Source organism: Daucus carota, chromosome 2, assembly GCF_001625215.2.
Source record: "Daucus carota subsp. sativus chromosome 2, DH1 v3.0, whole genome shotgun sequence".
NCBI lineage: Eukaryota > Viridiplantae > Streptophyta > Magnoliopsida > Apiales > Apiaceae > Daucus > Daucus carota.
The window spans coordinates 43,868,644-43,889,814 of NC_030382.2; the positions used below are offsets into that span (position 1 = coordinate 43,868,644).

Below are 21,171 nucleotides of genomic sequence, written 5' to 3' on the forward strand. Positions count from 1 at the left end.
ATTAGAAGTTTCTAACTAAAAAAATTGCGTCAAGTGTCATTATATTAATTCGTATGGCATAGAATTCATACATTTTTAGTACTATTATGCTATACATGTTTTGAGATGAGCTAAAAAGACAAAATTTCGCCTCGCTTATTTTAACTATGTTATATGAAAATCATCCACTACGGTCTATATTGCTCGAGTGTAAACTAGCCGAGCACCAAGACAAGTCAAAAGTTCCGAGTATGATTAAATTTAAACGTTACGTAAACTTCAGATTAATGATGTCCGCACTTGTAATTGCATTATCATCCGAACCCATTCATCACTCTATAAATCGCAATCATCAAAGAATATTACTTAGTATTTTATTCTTAATTCATTATTACTAAATTGAAATTTTAACAGAAGTAATAAAAGCAACCGGAGTTATAAATGGGACAAAACTTATCTCTTCTTAATCATCTCAATTCTCAGGCATTGTGGATACTGCCTTGTCTAATGAACGTTGATACTCGTAGAGCAACTGTTTACCCCTTGAATGGATTTGAGCGAGAGATTGGCACCAACCACAAAGCAGGTTACTCATAAATAAAACTTGACAAATTATATTTCTGAATTTAAATGGCTTCTATGAAAATTATTTGTAAATGGTGAATCAAAAAAAGTAAGTTTTAGAGACACATTTTTCTTTATTATAATAGAGTAATTTTCTTTTTTTAAAATTAATATAGCGCCAAAAAAGAACTTTCTCAAAATACATATTTAAATTTTGTATTTTGAATAAACACCAAACTTTTTTTTAAAACAAAGGTGTTAATCTAATAATAAAAAACCATACGGCATCTACTCCAATGATCGAGTCGAACAAACAATAAATTGCAATCGCCTGTTCTCATAAATAGACAGTTAAACAATATTTTGAAGAAAATGTATATACAAATACAAGTACCCGCTTCATGCATCCTCGTTGAATTACTGAGCTATCGTTTGAGTTATCGACCAAAACGGTGATTCCATACAAACTTTCATCACCAAATCAAGATCCCGCTTACAATTAAGAAGCGAAAAACAAAACTCTCACTAGGAGGAGAAAACAACCTTAGATCTGAAGTAGAACCACAAAAACAAGAGAAATCGGATTGAAAATCCACCCGCTTGAAACAGAGAAGAAAAACAACGAAATCTCCGATGGTTTTAGATCTAAGAATTCTCCCGAGAATTGATCCGGAGCAGAACCACAAAAACAAGTGAAATCGGACTGAAATTCACCCGCTTGGTAGAGAGACAGCGAAATCTCCGATGATTTTAGATCTAAATTTCTCGAGAAGATGTATTATTCAGAAACTAAGAAAAACAAAGCAATTAAGTGATTCAGGGCTTTTCACCGGTAAAAATCGATGGAAGCCCCAGGCGGCTACGAGAAGAGAGAGGCCAGGGAGAATTAGAATAAACACCAAACTTATTCTTATATAGTGGGTGTTTGTTTCGACCTTATAAGCCCAGCTTCTGGATTATAAGTTATGAGCACTTATTCGTACCGTTTGTGTAATAAGTCAAGAAGCACTTATAAAAAGCTAAGAATGCTAGCTTTTGTTTCAGGACTTCTACTTATTTACCAAACACTTTAATCACTTATAAGTCTTATCTTGCTTCTAACTTGTACTCCACTTATTTATTTTAAGCAAGAAGCACTTATTTTAAGTCCACCCAAACGGCCCCATACTTTTGATAGAACATTTATTGGTCAAAATATCTTTCTCAGTTGATTCATCTGGAAAAACTATTAACAACATTGTTTCCTACATGTTTTCCGATATTATTATTGAATACAAATTCTTTCTTCCTTTTAGAATTTTAAAAATCACACAACCTACCTAGGACCATGTTTCAAATTAAAATATTAAGGGTGCGGAGTACGTAAAAAAAAAAAAAGAAAATAGAAAAGAGTTGGTCACTCGAGAAACAAACCCCGCTCCTCTCGCCAAAATTTAAGATCCTCTTTACCAAATCCATATCTCCCACTTTTGCATTGGGTTATCTAAGACACACACAATACTGAATAGTCAAATTACAAGGTCGTCAATTAATATTACGGTTTTTCTAGCGCAACAATCATTTTCTGAGTAGTTAGAAAATTTGTATTGGCTAAAATTTCAATAATAATGATAATTTCTGCATGCACAAAAATTTTCAAAAACAAAAATTCTCTCTCTAAACGAAAAGTAGTTGTTAATATGTCTAATATACACACAGTATTAAGGTCCTTTATATTATAAATTAAGAACATTAAAATTTTGAAAGATCAGCTACGCTCTGTTTATTTAATAATTCAAATGTATGCATGATATCATATAACCCCTAAAACAGGGGCTTTGTTTTTGGACACGGAATGAATGGTACGCACCACTCGATCTTTTGTCACGACTGACGGGGTCTCTTGTTTTTTTTGTTTCATTTCATTTTCTTCGTTTTTCATTCTCTCTCGGCCGGAGGGAGAACGACACGGGCTACTTTACTTCTTCATCTCCTCTTCCTCCTCCTGATTTGCTCTTCTCTTTGACCCCACAAATAAAAAAAATTATTACACATTTTCAGACATCTTGATTATAAAGAGCCTTTCTTAATGCCCATGCATTCTTTCAGAATTTCGTGTTTATTTAAATACCGAAATTCTTGATTTCTCTGCCTAATTTAATACAGCTCATCCAGTTGGGAATGTTCTGTTAATCTCGCTCACACGTCCATAGACTACTGTGTTGCAAAGATTGTTTCTTTCGAGACCTTTTTTTGCTTGTTAAATTAAATTAGTTCGTCTGATCCACATTCATTTGTCGAAAAAAATTGGATTTTGGTGATCAAATGGGCTGTGCTACATCGAAGAAAGACCAGGTCTGCAACAACTGTCATGAGCCATTGGCTCGCCGCAGCTACTCAGTGCACGTCCACCACCCTCCTCAACGTGTCGGCGACACCTACCATGTGGTGGCTCTCACGTCCTCCACGTTGGGCTCGATAAAGCTTGACGAACCTTATCTCCAGAACCAGCTAGTCGATGAAGAGGAGGGTGGTGGTGGCATTGGTGAGAAGAAAAAGGGAAATGAGGATTTTTCGATGGGGATGATCGAGGCCAAATCTTGGTCGAGGATGATCGATGAAAAGATCACGAGGGTTGTTCCGAGGACACCGATTCAGACGCCACCTGGTGAGCCTGAGGTGATTGATGCGTTTGAATTGATGAAAGGGCTCGAGGACTCGAGTCCTCTGCATAGGCATTACAGGAGTTTTTCGTTTTGTGTGAATTCGAATCCGGTTGAGGAGAATGATCGCTTGAATTTGGATGCTACGTCGATCATATCTGAGTTTGATCCTGATATAATTGCGCAGTTCAGGAGATCACTGGAGGAATTGCCGCCAGCTAATCCGTTTCACTTGAAGCCGATGGCTGGCGTTGTTGTAGATTTCAAGAATTTGAATGGGGGATATAAAGATGATGTTTTTGGTAAACAGAGGGTGGTTTTGTATTTTACAACTCTTCGAGGTGTTAGGAAGACTTACGAGGATTGTTGTCACGTCAGAGTTATATTAAGAGGTATGAATGTGAAAGTAGACGAAAGGGATGTTTCGATGCATTCCGGGTTCAGGGAGGAACTGAAGGAGCTGTTGGGAAGTAATATGGGCGGTGGTTTGCCAAGGGTGTTTATCGGGAAGAAGTACATTGGCGGGGCTGAGGAAGTACGACGAATGAACGAAGACGGGCAGCTTGACGAGGTTCTAGCAGGTTGCGAGAAGGTGGATGATGGCGATGGCAGGAGACATAGTAGCGTTGCAGTATGCGAGGGATGCGGAGATGTCAGATTTATCCCATGTGAGACGTGTTCAGGGAGCTGCAAGATATATTATGAAGCTGAAGAGTATGAAGAAGAAGTAGAAGATGAGGAAGCTGAATTTGGGTTTCAGAGATGTCCTGATTGCAATGAGAATGGACTCATAAGGTGTCCATTGTGTTGTAATTAAGATTGATCATACACGCAAATATTCCGTGATTTTTGTGTACAGAGTTTGAATACTTGTTAAGAGGTGATTTGGATCGAAAACAAAGTAGTTTACACGATTAGATATTTACATTTCCTCCCCTACTTTACTAGTGTTATGAGTTTATGGTATGTAATAAGAATGAGCATCCTCTGTTTCTTGATATATTATTATTCTGAGAATACTAGAATTTTTGGTGTAGTGATCCAATGTAGAGTAACTAATGTAGGTAAATTTACTACTACTCCAAAAGACTAGTTGATGAGCCAATAGATGTTCCTTGCAAATGCCATATTAGATTGTGCAAGATAATGCGGCATCTTCATAATGTTCGAATGATACTAGCATACATCCCGTGAGAGACGAGTGCTCTTATATATTCGTTAAAAACTGAAAACTTAACGTTCGAAGATTCATAGTAACAGAAGAAGACGCGCGCCCCTATATACAGGTCACCTTTTTCCACTAATTTTCTATAGAACATAGGGCATAGGACTAATATACGTACGTCAGAAACCCGAACCTACGTACGTCAGAAACCCGAACCATTATCAGACCCCGTGATCTACTTTCTAGTAGATTTTATGATTCTATACTAATACGGGTTAATAGGCAAAAAGATCACTGAACTCATGGCTAACTTGCAATTTGGTCACTGAACTCAAAAAGTTTGCAAATGGATCACAAAACTAGATTTAACTTGCAGTCAACTCACTGAACTAATAAAAGGTTGCATTTAGGTCACAGCGCCGTTAAATATGAGTTGACTTTAACGGAATCCGTTAAAAAAATAAAAAAAAATCAGTTTTTTAAAAAATTATTAAAACTTAAAAAAATCTGAAAATTTTGAAAAAACTTTAAAAAATATGAAAAAATGTAAAAACTTTAAAAAAAATCCAAAAATTTTGAAAAAATTTAAAAAATCTCGAAACTCAAAAAATATACCTAATATTTGAAATTAAAAAAATTTCAGAATTTTTTCTAAATTTCCATATATTTTTTTGAAGTTTTAAAATTTCAAAAAATTTAGATTTTTTTGAAGTTCTTACATTTTTTCCATATTTTTATAAACTTACATATTTTTTTAAAATTTTCAGATTTTTTTTAAGTTTTCAAAATTTTTCAAAGAAAAATGAAATTTCATATTTGTTTTCAAAGTTTTTTATTATTATTTTTTATATTTTTTAACGGATTCCGTTAAAGTCAACTCATACTTAACGGCGCTGTGACCTAAATGCAACCTTTTATTAGTTCAGTGAGTTGACTGCAAGTTAAATCTAGTTCTGTGATCTATTTGCAAACTTTTTGAGTTCAGTGACCTAATTGCAAGTTGGCCATGAGTTCAGTGATCTTTTTGCCTATTAACCCATACTAATACTCCTGTAAGATTGAATTACTGAACCTGACTACACATTCTTAGGGACCCTCCTCTATATTTTAAACCTCTCATGGACCACAAGGTCCACTAGGCCTTCCCATAAATACCAGCTCAAGTCTGAGCGTGTAACACATTTAGGAATTAACAAAACAACAGTCAAGAAGAGATCGAGCTCTGTGATCTGTATTAAAATGATACAAGTAGACAAGGTACCAAACTCCTAGTTTGTTGACAAAGGCAAACCTAGTCTTTAATTAATACCCACAGACCACTGCAGGACTACAACTTCTAACCAGTTCCTTAACAAAATTAGCAGCCACCTAACAGAGATTTTTATTGATAATTTAACGGGAAAGCATGTCATGGAATAAGAAACTTTAAGGCACAGCGCAGTTTATATGACCAGAAAGTAAAGTAGTCATGGTGGGCGGGGCAATCATGTTTCCATGCACTTGGTTACCACTATTTACTAGTAGCAGCAAATCTGGGGTTCCCTCGATGTTTCCCACTTTACATTAATAAACACAATGCAACTCGAAAGTGTGGTGCTAAGTCCAGGTATCGTGCATTTAAAGAAGACTCGGACAATAGGAAAGAGGTTTGTGTAACTGCAGTAGGACCGGGATTGACAGCAGTAGCTAGGTTGAATTGACTGATAACTAAAACAATTCAAGCATATGATCCAATTAGTCCCACACATTACGGTGCTCAGCTGGACATTTAGTACACTTTTTTTTTCTATCTGTGATTATAACTGATTCAATTCCATCAACAAAATGTTGAATTAGTAGAAACAAGTTGTGCGCTAAAGCAAGATAAGGACATATGTGGGTTACCTGCTCATTCATGGCTATATGTATTGTTCACATATAAATGCCAGAATGTAACTGTTTATGATAGGGTCAGTGGTCACGGGTAACTAGCAGAAGAGGGAAACCCCATTCTTTAGATATTATGTTTAGGGGTTAGATAAGTAGGACACTAGTCTCTGCAAAATGAGCTTGAATGAACAAGCATTTTCCTAGTGAAAGGCACATCTGTGCAACTATGACCAAGAAAGTAATCAGTTTTCTGCTACACGTCATGTTTCCGCAACATGTGCGCAACAGCTCTCTCAGGCACATAAACTACCATGCAAAACATTCACCTCATAAACTGTGTAGAAATCGATATTTATCATCGCCACACATTTTATAGGGATATGAAAATTGTGTAACTGATCAGCAAGACTTGGTAACTTAGTTTCACACGTTCCAGTAACAAACATCACACTGATTTTCATCAACAAATTAACCCTGCGAACCCCGGCTATCCGAACTAAATTGAAATTATCTTTCCTAATCTCAGGTTCAACCTCAGTGTGATTGTGCTGCATCTATAATATGCGACTGCTTTCTGTCAAATGAACAAGAAAGGTGTTATACTTGTCATTTAGCAGATCCGTCAGCAATAGCCCACACCAAGTTCACTGACTTCTCCAAATTTAAACAAGCATAAGAACCAGAATACAATAAGACCAACATTGCTTTATTTAATTATCATCCTCCTATTGAAGCAATAAACTATCCTCATCTCTATCACATGAATTTCTCTCCCCCGAAATATTAGAGCTACATTATAGTGATTCCAAACACAATCTCTTTCTAAACTGACAAAACCACCAATTATTCATCAATAGAATTCTAAACCAAGAAAGTTAACTCACAGATTAGGGAATTATAATCTTTTTGGAACATGCATAGGAGAAAAAAGCCAAAATCCAGATTAGCTTATCAATAGTAAGGTACAGGGCTGCAGAATTATCATAAAATCAACTGGCTATAACTACTTAACAATCAAACTGATAGTATCATAGATAAGTATCATCAGAACCAAGAGTAGCGATAACCAGAGCATAAAGAAAAATAATAAAATCACGAGCATAGGCAACAATACTCAACAGAGGATATGAGCAAATTTTGCACGTACACAGAAATTAAAAGGTTACAAACCAAATAAACCTTGCATCTAAAGATGGCAGTACAGTTGCTCACCAACATAATAAAGCCATCAAAGTTTTAGAATATAATTGTATCACATATCTTCATCTTCTCTCTTCAAAATTTCGGAATCAACAGAACTTGTACCTAAAATAGGTATAAGAAAATGAATTATGAAACAAATTCAGGTAAAGTGTAAATGAAGCAAGTTTTCTTTAACTTCATGCCTAAAAGCCAAAAACAAACTATTTTGTTGCAAGAATATGAGAGTTCTCGACTTTAACAAGCCAATCAGAGACGGTCATATTCCGATTGATTTACTTAACATCTGATAGTGCATCAGTACTATCATAGATATAACCTTTTTTTTCACATGATTGATGTATTAGAAATTAAATTATTTTACCATATTCAATGTGAATTTAAATTTTGAGACAACTTTCAAAAAGCAAGCAATGCTGTTAATTTTTGAATGGAGGCAAGTCATACAAAATTTAAGACTAGTACTTACTAATGGTCCTTGGATTTCAAACTGCCATTGAACAAGCTTCGACTCATTCCTTCATGCTATCATCAGCGGTATCAGGTTCTGCTTCACTTAGATCAAGATCAGCAAGCAACTCTTCTAAACGCACAGAAGGGTCATCTTCCCCATCAGCCACAGATGTCATTTCTGATGGCTGGTAGTCTTTGTTACGGTACAATGATATATTAAACCTCAGTTCAGGGTTCTCCTCCAAGTCTCTACAGAACTGCTCATATTCTGAGTTCAGCTTTTCTTCATCAAGTTTACCTCTAGCAGAGTCATCAATTTCCATGCCAAGAGATTTAAGCTTCCACGAACGAGGCTTCCCGTGCTTCTTCAGACGTTTCTCCTCATAGCTCTTCTTGATCAGAATCACATCTGGCAGGTCAAGTCCTCTGTATTTATCTAGTTCCATGTCATTGGTGTTAGCTGCGTGCAAGTCATAACCAAGAGCATTGTCGCCAGGAGATAGAAGATGACCTAAATGTGTTCTTACAAAAAATATAGTATCATTTTTTCCAAAATCTGATACACGTGCTACTTGGGCATCAGCTAGACGATATTTCGACCCACCAATACTAACCTCTGAAGAAACAAATTCCAGATCCAATACTATATATTCAACTAACTGCCTACTAGAAAGTAAGGACCTAAAAGACGCTCTCCAGTATTGATCAGAATCCAAAAAACAGTACCTCAGAGTGAAGGGGTCCAATAAAGCAATATTGTTGCTTACTTTTGTGCAGATCACAAGAGGACCAATATTGCCCAAGCCTATTGAAACTTTCGGAGGTAAGCAAATCAGATCCTCCCGACAAATTGGGCAGATTTCAACAGAGAAAGTATGTTTATAATTGTAGCTATTGCTCTTGGTGTCATGAGAAACAAGCTGCTTATCGGTCCTACTCTTGACCGGAACAACTTTACCCAGGAACTCCACAAACTTCACACCATGACTGCGATTAGCGAAGAAAAAATCAATTCCCTGGTCCATTTGCGTAATTCTTATTGCTCGGGCAGCTGCTTCATGCTTAAGTATAAGCTGTTCCAAAAAGAAAAAGGTTCTCCTATGAGAAACATGCTGCCTTAGTTGCACTGCTGCCACCCACTGATCAGGGTTTGCCTGCACCCTGGTGCAAGATTCACACATTTGATCTTGGACAACATATTCAACCATATAGGTCTGTTCAAGAACTGCGCCGTTAAGAACCTCCTTCTGTACCCTGAGTCTGACTTTGAGCCTCTTGGAGTGAGGTTCAGTCCAAATAAACTCTGCATGAACTAACCTAATCTTGTTTAGGTTCTTCAATCTTTTAACGCAGAAGGTCAAGAGTTCTCTTGATTCAAGTTGTGCTTTAATCCAAGTTCTGGGTGGCTGCAAGTAGGTATCACATTCAGGACAGTGGATGATAATAACATGCTTTTGTAAACCCTCAGTTATATCAACTTCAGAGCGCAAGCACTTGACACACATATTAGCAGCATTTGGCGCCATCAGAATACCACATTTGCAGCATAGTACGCTGCCAACAGTTTGCTGAACCGTAAACATCCCTGCATCTTGAGCCATTTCTGTAGAAGCAAAATAGATTAGAAGAACATTTAAAAAAAATTACAGGCAGTCACACACTACATATGTACAACTATAGGACAGACAGAATTAAAAAGAAGAAAAAAAATTTCAGGGCAATAACAAAGAAACCCCTTACAAATTAACCAACAGACTGAACTTAAATGATGTTTTAAAGATTCAATCGAGTCTACAAACATGTTGTATCTTAAACAGAGGAACTCGTTTGACCCCCACTTCCCTGATCATTCAATTCAGCTCGCTATTGTACAAGTAATACCACAAAAATAAACAGCCATATAAGCAAAATCAGGCAAAATATACTAATATACTTGGCAGGGGATCATACGTCTCGTTTCTTTGTGTGTACGTTTAGGCAATTAGTATGTGCAGCAAAAGATATTAATAGGCAAATACAGCACAGCATATATACAATTCTACTGACAGAAACACGAATATAGATCCTTCACAGGACAACTAATTTCTACTATTGACAAATTACATGAGAATTAGCTAAACAAAACCCTAAACAGAACAATACCAGGCCGATATATATACAATAAGTTCGCAACAGATTGGCAAAAAAATTCAATAAAATTCCAATACCATAATATAAAAACTGAATATAATTCAACAAATAATAAAAAAAAACAGATGAATTTTCAAACATACGCAGCCTATTACCCAACACTCGTAATACAATCAAAAAATGAAAAATCAGGGTTCTAGGGTTTACAGTGTAGCAGGATGATGTAAAAACAACGGAAACGTACAATTACAACAGAATAATCGATAAGAAAGTAAAGCATAATACTTACAGGACGCCGAGAGAGAACGAAATTTGCAGCGGTGGAGAAACAAATGGCGGCGTAACGATGACAAACTGTTTTATATAGGGTTTATAGGCGGTGGTTATCAGGTTTACACCAATTTGACTGACTTTTTTTATTTTCTGAAACAGAGTCGGCAAAATGAAATATAATTTACTTATATTGTTTTTTATTTATTACATGAAGCTGGTAAATGACAACTTTAATTTATAAAAAAATAATTTTATCACTGCTAATATGTTGAGAATTATTTACTTTATGTATTAGTAAAATAATAACCAATTTATTTCTTTCAAATAATTTTAAGTTGGATTTTAAGATAAAAAATATTTGAATATAAACTAACTATATAGGTTCAACATTTGTACGTATGTTATTACAATAAATGCATATCAATATGTTAATTTATAACATGAAATCACCTTTTTAATACATAATTACCAACCGTTCTTAAAAAGTGAAAAAATTGTATTGTGAGTTTTTAATTTTTTATAACTTAATTTAACGTGTCAGTATATAATATTGAAAAAGGTTTCATACAAAATATTTTATGATTCGATTATAGTACGGGAATAAAAAGCTCTAGTCCGTGACATTAGAAAATCCTCAAACACATCACTCGTTCTGTGAATTTTGTTGTCACAATTTTTATTTTCATTTTTTTCAAAATTCTTCATTATTATCTCATGCCCCTGCCTAAATGGATTGGATATCCGATTCGACCCGATCCGTGGTTAAATAAATGGATATGGATCTTTATTAAAAAAATCCGATCTGCTAATAATTCGGTTCGATAAAGAATGAATATGGTCAAATCCGATCTGTTAACAATCCGACCGATTCATGCTTAACTATATTATATATTTTATATTATATTGTATTATAATATAATATAATATTATTAATATATTATATACAAAATAAAAATTTCTAAAGATACAAGACAAAACCCTAAATCATATTTTCTTATAATCGATCAGCCGCTCCTAATTCTTGACATGACTCTCACTCTTGTTATCCGGTTAATCTAATAATCACTCTTTTTTTTATGTAGAGTGAGTATAAACACATGAGCTAACTCTTCCACTTAAAACCTCCTCAATCACCTAGTTCCGTATTTAAGACATATTTATCGATTTTAATCCTTATTAATAGAGGAGCAAATCATAATTTGCTTCCTCCAAAAGTATTAAGCAACTTATTTATTATTTTTCTATTTACTTGATAAATTCTGTGTTTAAGTTTTTATAGGAACAACCAATAAAGTTTTTATTAAATACTGCTTTATTAGTTTTTTTTACTATTACGCTAAAGTTTATGAATTAATATAGCTAGAAAATATCATTTTTTTTATGGAAGTTAAAATATTGTTCACGATGAAAAAATATATTTCATACTTTTTGATGGATCGGGGCTCTGATCCGATTATCCATATCTGAGTGGACCGGATATGGATTGACTTGTAAAATATCCGACTCCTGATGCGGTCCGATCCGAATCCGATAAACTTAAATGGATTAGGATATGGATTTAATTAGATCCGATCCAAATCCGATCCGTTTACAGGCTTACCCCCGCCTACCTGTACTCTGCTAATTTCGATCAAGTTTAATGTATTAGATTTTTGCAAAAGTTGAATGAGGATTATGCGAAACATACATGATACAGCATAATCTAGACTGACATAATAAGGAGCACAATTCTGGAACCCGACTTGGCCCCGCTCAGTGAAAGGAGTCCCGCTCAGTCGAAGGAGTCCCGCTCAATTAAGGGAGTCCCCCCTTTAATAGTCGAATAAGTCCAAAACCGACAATCGCTGTGTACACGACGAATGGAAGCTACAGCCTACAGGTGATAGGGACGTGACCTGAACGGTCAACTACTGTCAAGAAACGACAAGTCCCTAAACCTTCCAAACTACTGTTCCATCGCTGACATAAAGACACGTGTAGGGAGTGCGGGGCATGCAGGTGTATGGCTACGATTCAGGTTCTCTACACTTAAACCCTAACCCTTGGCCTATACATCGCTGACATAAAGACACGTGTAGGGAGTGCGGGGCATGCAGGTGTATGGCTACGATTCAGGTTCTCTACAGTTAAACCCTAACCCTTGGCCTATACATAGACCAAGGGTAAGAGGTTTAAGGGTCTCTTCTCTCCACACACATATTTTACACACACAGGCACTCAGCAAATATAAACACTTAAACAACCATCTACAGCAGCCACCATACACACACCCTCTACATTGATAGGTAGCTTATTTTCCGTCCGACTACTTTCAAGCCCGCTCTTACTCTCACGCCGGAGGTGCCTCGGGGTCCAAACCCCCCTCCGGCGTTGTTTTGTAGGCACCCAACCAGCAGCTACACCGCAAGACGACGGAGCACGGCGGAGAAAAGGCCGGAACGGGATCTGGAGTTATCAATACATATGACAAGCCTATATTTATTGCAGATGGCAATTTATGCATACAAATTTATTCTACAGGCATGGCATAATTGCCAAGACTGATCTAATCAGTACACTTACTTTTTCCTTGTTGCCTCACATTTGATGGTTTTGTAGCTGTAAGAACCTTGAATAAATCCCATCTGGTTGTCTGATCAGCTCGCTGTGGCTGCCTTGCTCTACAATCTGTCCATCCTCAACAACTCCTATACTGTCAACCCCCTGAATTGTCGAAAGTCGATGAGCCACCAGTACAGTAGTGCGACCCCTCATTAGCCTCTCAAGCGCCTCTTGGAGCACATACTCTGATTCAGCATCAACTGCAATTGTAGCCTCATCTAGTAGAAGTATTTTTGGATCTCTGAGAACTGCACGAGCAATAGCAATTCTTTGCTTTTGTCCTCCGGAGAGTTGAACCCCTCTTTCACCAGCAGAGGTTTTGTAGCCTTCAGGCAAGCTGCTAATAAATGTATGCACATTGGCTACCCGAGCTGCTTCCATGACTTCTGCTTCACTAGCATCGTCTTTACCGTATTTAATATTATCAGTAATGCTTGTAGCGAAGAGGACAGGCTCTTGTTGCACCAATCCAATTCTACGCCTCAGGGCCTGCAAGTTCAAGCGTCTAATATCTTTTCCATCAATTATAACTTTCCCTGATATTGGATCATAAAACCGTTCAATTAATGCTATGACAGAACTCTTTCCTGATCCACTAGCCCCGAAAAGTGCTTGGCTATGACCTGCTGGGATCCTAAGGTTAAAGTCCTTGAAAACAATGACATCAGGACGTGTAGGGTAGGAGAAGTTTACATGACTAAGTGCAATTTCTCCGTGAATATTTTCAACTGGTTCTGCGTCAGGATCATCAGGTTCTATATTTGTTGATCTGTCAAGAATAGAGAATACTGAAGCTACAATAAGACTTGAGTTATGCTCCTTCTCATCGAACCATCCAACTTCATTCTTTAGGATTGCTGAATATTAATGAACTAGTTACTTATTTTGATTATGCATAAATCCTGATGTGTGTGTGAGAGAGGGTCTGTGTTTGTGTTTGTTCATGTGCGCGTATATGTTGGTGCTTATGTTCTCCTAACCGAATAAGAACTTGAAACAATTAGTACCTGCAAGCATCATCTTCCTTATTCTGGTAGTGAGAGCTTCTCCCATTACACTGAAGAAGTAATGATGTATTAAATATGCAATAACACAGTATATACCTGTCCCTATGAAAATGAATGAAAACTCCTTTGTTTTCTTTTCCATAGTTGCATAATTGCTAGAAAAGAATACCTCAATTAAATTTCCCATCATTAAGGCAAAAGTTGGAAGAACGATACCAGAAAGAATTGATCCCACAACTCCCATGACTATATAAGGCCATTCAGGAGCATTTAATTTTAGCAGACGGAGGAAATAGTTCTGTTGTGCTGATTCTTTCTTATCAGCATCTGCATATGAGACCATATTTAAATGACCATCAGAATCATTGCTGTATTGATGGCTCAGAGATCTGGAGCTACCAGATAGAATACTCAGAGACTTTGTCGATAACGAATGGTGCCTTAACCTTAATTAAATTTGTGAGATGGGTTGAGGTATCCGCGATGTCCCTATCTCGCACCATTTGTTGGAATCTAATCAAGGAAGCATAGGCACCAGCTTTGGCAATTAGTTCTTCATGAGTACCTGTATCAACTACTCGTCCTAGCTGCAAAACTGCAATTGAGTCAACATTCCTTATGGTAGAAAGGCGATGAGCAACAACCACAGTTGTCCTTCCAACCATCAGATAGTCTAGAGCTTCTTGGACAACTTGTTCAGAACCTACATCAAGAGCACTAGTTGCTTCATCAAGCAGAAGGATCTTGGGATTTTTCAACATAGCTCTTGCAATCACAATTCTCTGCTTCTGACCACCTGAGAGTTGGACTCCTCGCTCTCCCACCTATATTAATCCCATAAGCCATTACACTTAAGCTACTAGGCATCAACTACTTTTCACAAAGATGATTGAGGCCTGAGAGCTCTATTGAATCTCCATTAACTTCTGTTTTTGCTAAACACATTTAAGTTTAAATGTTATAGTTTCCGATTCACTCATTTGCACCTAATAGTTACAAAGATGATTAGAAAAAACTGGCAGACCTGAGTGTTGTATCCATTAGGCAGCAAGGTGATAAAACTATGAGCATTAGCAGCTGCGCTAGCAATTTCAACATCATCCATACTTTCACCAGGCTTTCCGTAAAGTATATTCTCAAGTATGGTGGTGGCAAAAAGTGCAGGCTCTTGGTTCACAAGACCGATCTGATTATGCAACCATATTAATTGCAGCGTCTTAATATTCACATTGTCCATCAGAATATGACCTGTTTAATTAATTAAACGTATTAGCAGAAGTATCCACAATGAACCTACAAGATTTAAAAATTTATGAATTGACAGGCTACCTTCACTTGGATCATAAAACCTTTCAATCATTGAAATAATAGTGCTTTTCCCAGACCCGCTTCCACCAACAATTGCAATAGACTTTCCTGCTGGGATAGACATGGAGAAACCTTGAAATATGGTAACGTCAGGCCTTGATGGGTAGCTGAAGGTCACATTTTTGAATTCAATATTACCCTTCACCTCAGCCAAGCATATTCCACTAGATGGATCTTTAATGATATTTGGTTTTTGCTTGATAATCTCCAATAACTTGTAACCAGCCACTTTTCCTTTGCTGAAGGCTCCAAGACTGGAAAATGACTGTCCCAGGCTTCTGGTACCATCAATTATCACAAACCCATCAAGAGAAGGTCCGGTAGATATGTATAATGCAAAGCAGTAATTGCAATTTGAAGAACTTACACGCCGCCAACAATTGAAGAAAAAACAGCTGTGACGTACAGCTTTTCCACCATCAGTCTGGTCATTCTTGATACATACCCCTGCATACCAAAATGAAAGGGCCCATGACATGCATGCATGAGATTTCAAAAGCCAAAGAGCTAATAAAGCTTCCATTAAAACCTCTAACAAACAAAACATTTTTAATTAGTATAAATTAAAAATATTATAAAAATAATATTAATAATTGAATAATTATTTATTAATAAAATAATTCTAATATTATATCATATTTTTTTAAAATTGTATGCGTGTAGTATTAATAGAAATACTAGAATAGAAAACAATATATTAAAAATAAATATAGAATAAATAGTACTACGTAGAACTCGAGTTTTAATTAGCTGATAATATATTTTCTAACAAGTGTACATCTACTAGTATTAGGAAAACAAAGTTTCGTCAGTTCTACTTGAAATCGGTACTTAGATCTCCTATCCCTTCTCTGCTTTCTGGTTTTCTCATTGTTATAAAAACCTAGAGAACTTTACTTTTTGTAATTTATCAATTGCATAATTTCTCATAATCTCCTGTTTGTCTAGAAATCATCTTGATCGAGTTGTATATGGCGTCAATAGAAGTTGATATTAACCGAGGCGCAAGTCTCTATCATGTGCTAAACGAACTTCACGTTACGCATAAGTGCTGCGGCCATGAAAACATTCTTGGCTGTAAACGCACGGTGCAAAATCAAAAGATCTTAGTGTCGTTCGAATCCGCTAAATCAGTAAGTTCCTTCTCTCTGTTTAAGCAGGGCTGCAGAAAAGAAGAATACGTTTCGTATGTTATTAGGGGAACTCTGGAAGCTTTACAGTGCATCCATTCACGTGGAAATCGTGTGCATGGCAACATTAATCTGAACACTGTTTTCTTGGACAAGGATTGTATCGTGAAACTAGGGTTTCCTGCTCGGATAAATAATCCGGATTTGGAATATACTAAGAAGAAAGAGATTGATCTGGATATGAAAAAGATCGATTTTGAGATGGTTGGAGAATTAGCTTGCAGTTTGTATCATGGAAAGTCTGGGGAGAAAAAGATGTTGTTGCCGGTATTATTGCAAGATTTCGTCAAGTTATCATCGGAGAGACCAACAATTAGCCAGTTGATGGAGCACGGTTTCTTGAAAGAGTTTAATAAATTTGATAAATATCAGGAGGACTTGAAGAAGCTGCTTGGAAGAAAGTTACTTGGGAAGCATAGAAAATTTTATTGTTTGTGGTTTAGTTGATGGTGATGATTGGGAGCTACAAGCAAGAAGCGTACGTGTTCTGGAATTAATGTAGTTTAATTCTTTGGTCCAGGACTGATGTAACAGTTTCTTTAATTGTTATTTAATTGTAACCATATCATACCTTGATTATAAAAGCTTGATGCGTACCTGTATTTAATTAATTTGAGTTTAGTTAATTACTGATCATCTCTTTAATTTGTGTGATACAAAGAGCAGTCCAAGTTCACGTGTATATATACTAATACTACTTCTAACTTTATTGAAAAAACAGGTTTGACGATTAATCCTTAAGATATAGTTCTGATCTTTGTCAAAAAAAAAAAAAAAAAAAAAAAAAAGATATAGTTCTGATCTAGATTATATTTATAGTTGTGCTCATGATATTGTACCGGGTATTAATTCTTAAGAAACAGTTTTGATCTGTGCCCGTGATAGCATAAAGAAACAGCTTGTTTTTCCTGATCTAGATTTCTTGTTTTTTGACTCTGAATGCGGGCTTTAACCTGTTGCAAGTTAAAGTATTGATCCAACGATTATTTCAATGATCAAAATTAACCTGATTTTAATTTTTTATAATCAAAGTTGACCTTATTGAAATTTTCATAGTATATGTTTTTGGTTTGATTACTGTACTTGTCATTTGGATTATGAATTGAAACCCCATCATGGATCACGGATCCGGTTGGAATCATGATCTAAAGTCTAATCGAGTTTTAAACCGATATCATCTAAAATCGAGTCGAGTTTCAATTCGGCACCATGATCTGACAATTCTGATAAAATTATAAAACGTGTCAAAAGTCGAAGGTCATGCATCCTACAAAATTCCATTACAAACATAACCGGAAAAACCTTTACAGAGTAAAAAAAACAGACATATTCACAACTACAACTACGTGCAGAATTAAACTTGAGACCTCATTCAATGAACAAAGACATCTATTACGATCGGCCAAGTGGCGAAGCAGGACGGGGGACGGGGGCGTGTGACGAGACGAAGACATGGTCGCGATCAACAGCCTTCGTACAACGACGACGATTATTATAATTCTTGTTAATGAGATTCTCCGCGACATCTTCTCCGATAAGTGAATCCTCCTCTCGAATCCTCAAAACCTGGTTGTGCACGTTCGGTCCCTTCCTCACCACAGATCTCGGCGACTCGTTATCTTCTGACGAGCATGCGCTCTCCTGATCCGCGTCCAAGATCTCTCCGCCCAGCGCCTTGCACTTGGCGTAGAAGCACCCGGCTCGATCATCATGATCGGAGGATGAATCATTGGTGGCTGCACCAGACGCCTTTGTAACACCCTTCATCTTCATGGCTTAATTATATAGTGGGAATGTATATGAAATGCTGAACAGAGCAAGTGGGTGAATGCGTGTTTATATAGGGGAGCTGAGTGAGTTTGTGTTTATTTAATATGAAATTGAAATGTAATTTTGGTGTTTACACCTGGAGCATGTGGGTGGAGATGGGGTGGAGCAGTGACGCGTGTCTGGCTGATTCAAACAGAAAGACGTGTGGTGCTGAGACTCCAAGCTAGGGACTGAAAATTCGGGTCATCCGTTTCTTTCTGTGCGGCCACGTCAGCTTCTCCCACCGTAACCATGGCATAGACCGTTGCGTCATATCTCTATCTTCATTTCGAACTGCTCTCTAAAGGGAAATGTTAAAAAGACTGTCATACATCAACACTAATGTTGTTGGGTGAGAGTGTCAATCAAAATTGATCATTTCTAACATTTTCTAAAAACCTAAAACATTTATTGATTTAGAAAATATCGTTTGCCAAATAATATATCATGAGATTTATTATATCATTATTTATCTTATACTAATTTCAATGTTAACTGTCTTATAACTCACACCATTTATAATACTCTCTCCCAATGTCGACCCCAACCTACCATGATGAGTGTATTTAGATTTAGAGGTCGATTCGAGTTTCTCGAAGTATTAAAGTATAAGTTTTATTCATTCCAGAACTATATGTGATATTTGATTAAAAATTTTCTTTTATGACACTTATTCTTCAAACTGACACGATATGAGATTTTCATATCTTTTATTTTTTTTCCCCACCCCGACACTAGAATTTGAAATGAACTAAGTGCCTGTTTGGGGTTGTGGTTTCAAACCACAACAGCAGCTTTTTCTCAAACCGCTGTAAAAAAGTGTTTGGTAAAATTTAAAAGCGCTTTTTCTAACCACACTTTTTGTCCAAAAGCAGCTTTCTGTAAAAGCTGGTATACCCCTGCTTTTCACAAAAACAGCTGTTGCGCGCAGCTGTTACAGACCCAGCATCAAACCCTCACAGAAGCAACTATTTTTTATAAAATATATTGTAGCTGTTTACCCTTAAAACAAAATAACAAAACACACATATAACACACATTTTATTATATTTTGGATTATTGTTGGCTACACATGATTATTGTTGCTGAATTTTTTCTAATAAAAATTTAAATGAAAACATTTGAAATAAATATTGTTTAAATGAATTTTAAAGTTATATCTTTTTGGTTTCATTAAATTTTGTTTAAAAAAATTTCATTATAGTATAGAGGCAAAAATTAAATTTGTTGAGTAATATATATTAATTGAAGAAGAAAATTATATATTTACATATATAAAATAAACATAAGTAGTATATTTGGTAAATGGCATAGATTTTTATATAATTTTTAAATAAATATAAAAATTAATATTGGTGTTCTAAATAAAATAGAAGTAGTCTCAATCACATAAAAAAATATTGTATGTTAATAATATGAAATTATTTTTATTTTATATTTGTGTGTAAAATATAAATGATTTTTCAGAAATTATGTAGTTTTTTAAGTAGAATACCGTAATTTTTATAAAAAGTCATAAATTTTATTGATTATTCCAATATGATTTTATATTCTAAATATGATTTTAATATCATTACTTAAAATTATATATATTAATAATATTTTTTTTTAAAATCCTCATACATCATACAAAATAATCAATTAAATTTTAAAGAAAACAAGTATTTTATAGTTTTGCAACTGTTAATAGAACACCAAAACATGCATGCAATACACCGTATAAAACTTTTTTCATTGTAATTTGTATTGTATTAAACAACAATGACTTTACGTTTATATTAACATGAGAGAGTTGGGATCCTTGGAGACCAATTAATTTGGAGTCTATGGAGACCCTATCTTATACCTTTAAATTAAAACAACAATGAACAACAGATCTGAAGGACACGTGTCAATTTTTTATATTTTAAAAAATATTGGATAAAGGGTGTATACGGTTTCGTACACAATCCACTAGCCGTAGTGTAGAGCATTCATATGACAGTTACAGTCAATTGTCATCCTTCACTTTCTCCCCCAAATCAAAATTCAAAAATCTACGGGACAAGAACAACAATTCAAATTGACTGCAGAACAACGACATACATTACAAAACCTTCAATGAAGGATAACTTTAGTGAGAAACAACAACAACAAGTTCAGATATAAATTGAAGAACAACTCCAAACAAACAATATCTCAGGGGGATTGCAGAACAAATGAAAAGATGTATGAAAAAATATCTGCAAAACACTTTCAAATAAATAATGTATACAAAAACCGTATATGATTGTTCTCCATTATTACCCATTTGCGGGACAACATGAAAGTACAGGACAGGAAAAAACAATGAGCAACAATCCTGCAATCCGCTAGAGAGAGAACGGATAAACAAATTGAAGATAAGTTTGAAGACGGATTTATCGCTTAATCGTACATAACAGTTACAAGCTTTGTATACGGTAAAAGGATAGTAGACGTACAATTACATACATATACACAGGTTTTAAGAAACAAAAAAGAAAAAAGTTACGGCCATTGGATTTGTATAAAATGAACGGATCAGATGTAGGACTCCAATACTCCAAATAATTGTGGTCTCCATATAACTTAAGCTTAACATGAGATCAAGAATCATAGGTTTCAGCTTGTTTTAATTTTCAAAATTTACACAATTATATTTGTTGTTTAATATTTGTCTATGAAATAATGAATAAAATATTATTTTATTTATAATTATAACTCTAAACAGCAGTTTAACAAAAAATTTACCAAACAATTTGTTTTCAACTTTTATTCAAACAGCACATTTGAACTCAAGTTTACCAAACAGTCTCAGCTTTTGTAAACATCATTTTTTTAAACAGCACTTTTACTCACAGCAATAGCAATTTTCAACAGTAATCCCAAACAGACCCTTTGATAACACAAAAGCACGGACC

At 35.6% G+C, this 21,171-nt stretch overlaps 2 protein-coding genes and 1 pseudogene across 2 annotated transcripts; 1 reads left to right on the forward strand and 2 right to left on the reverse strand.

The window, feature by feature from the left end:
• The first annotated feature begins 2,372 nt into the window (after positions 1–2,372).
• Positions 2,373–4,210, forward strand: LOC108207930 (uncharacterized protein At3g28850). The gene has a single exon (XM_017378362.2). It carries the CDS (start codon positions 2,848–2,850, stop codon positions 4,000–4,002), a length of 1,155 nt encoding a protein of 384 aa, XP_017233851.1. The 5' UTR covers positions 2,373–2,847; the 3' UTR covers positions 4,003–4,210.
• Positions 4,211–7,226: 3,016 nt separating this feature from the next.
• On the reverse strand, positions 7,227–10,430 carry LOC108210227 (uncharacterized). Its single transcript, XM_017381525.2, has 3 exons — positions 10,292–10,430; positions 7,889–9,475; positions 7,227–7,524 (listed from the first exon to the last, which is right to left on the reverse strand). The coding sequence occupies exon 2, from the start codon at positions 9,471–9,473 to the stop codon at positions 7,932–7,934; it is 1,542 nt and encodes a 513-aa protein (XP_017237014.1). The 5' UTR covers positions 9,474–9,475; positions 10,292–10,430; the 3' UTR covers positions 7,227–7,524; positions 7,889–7,931.
• A 2,422-nt stretch (positions 10,431–12,852) lies between these two features.
• On the reverse strand, positions 12,853–15,774 carry LOC108207612 (ABC transporter B family member 19-like; annotated as a pseudogene).
• Positions 15,775–21,171: the final 5,397 nt, after the last annotated feature.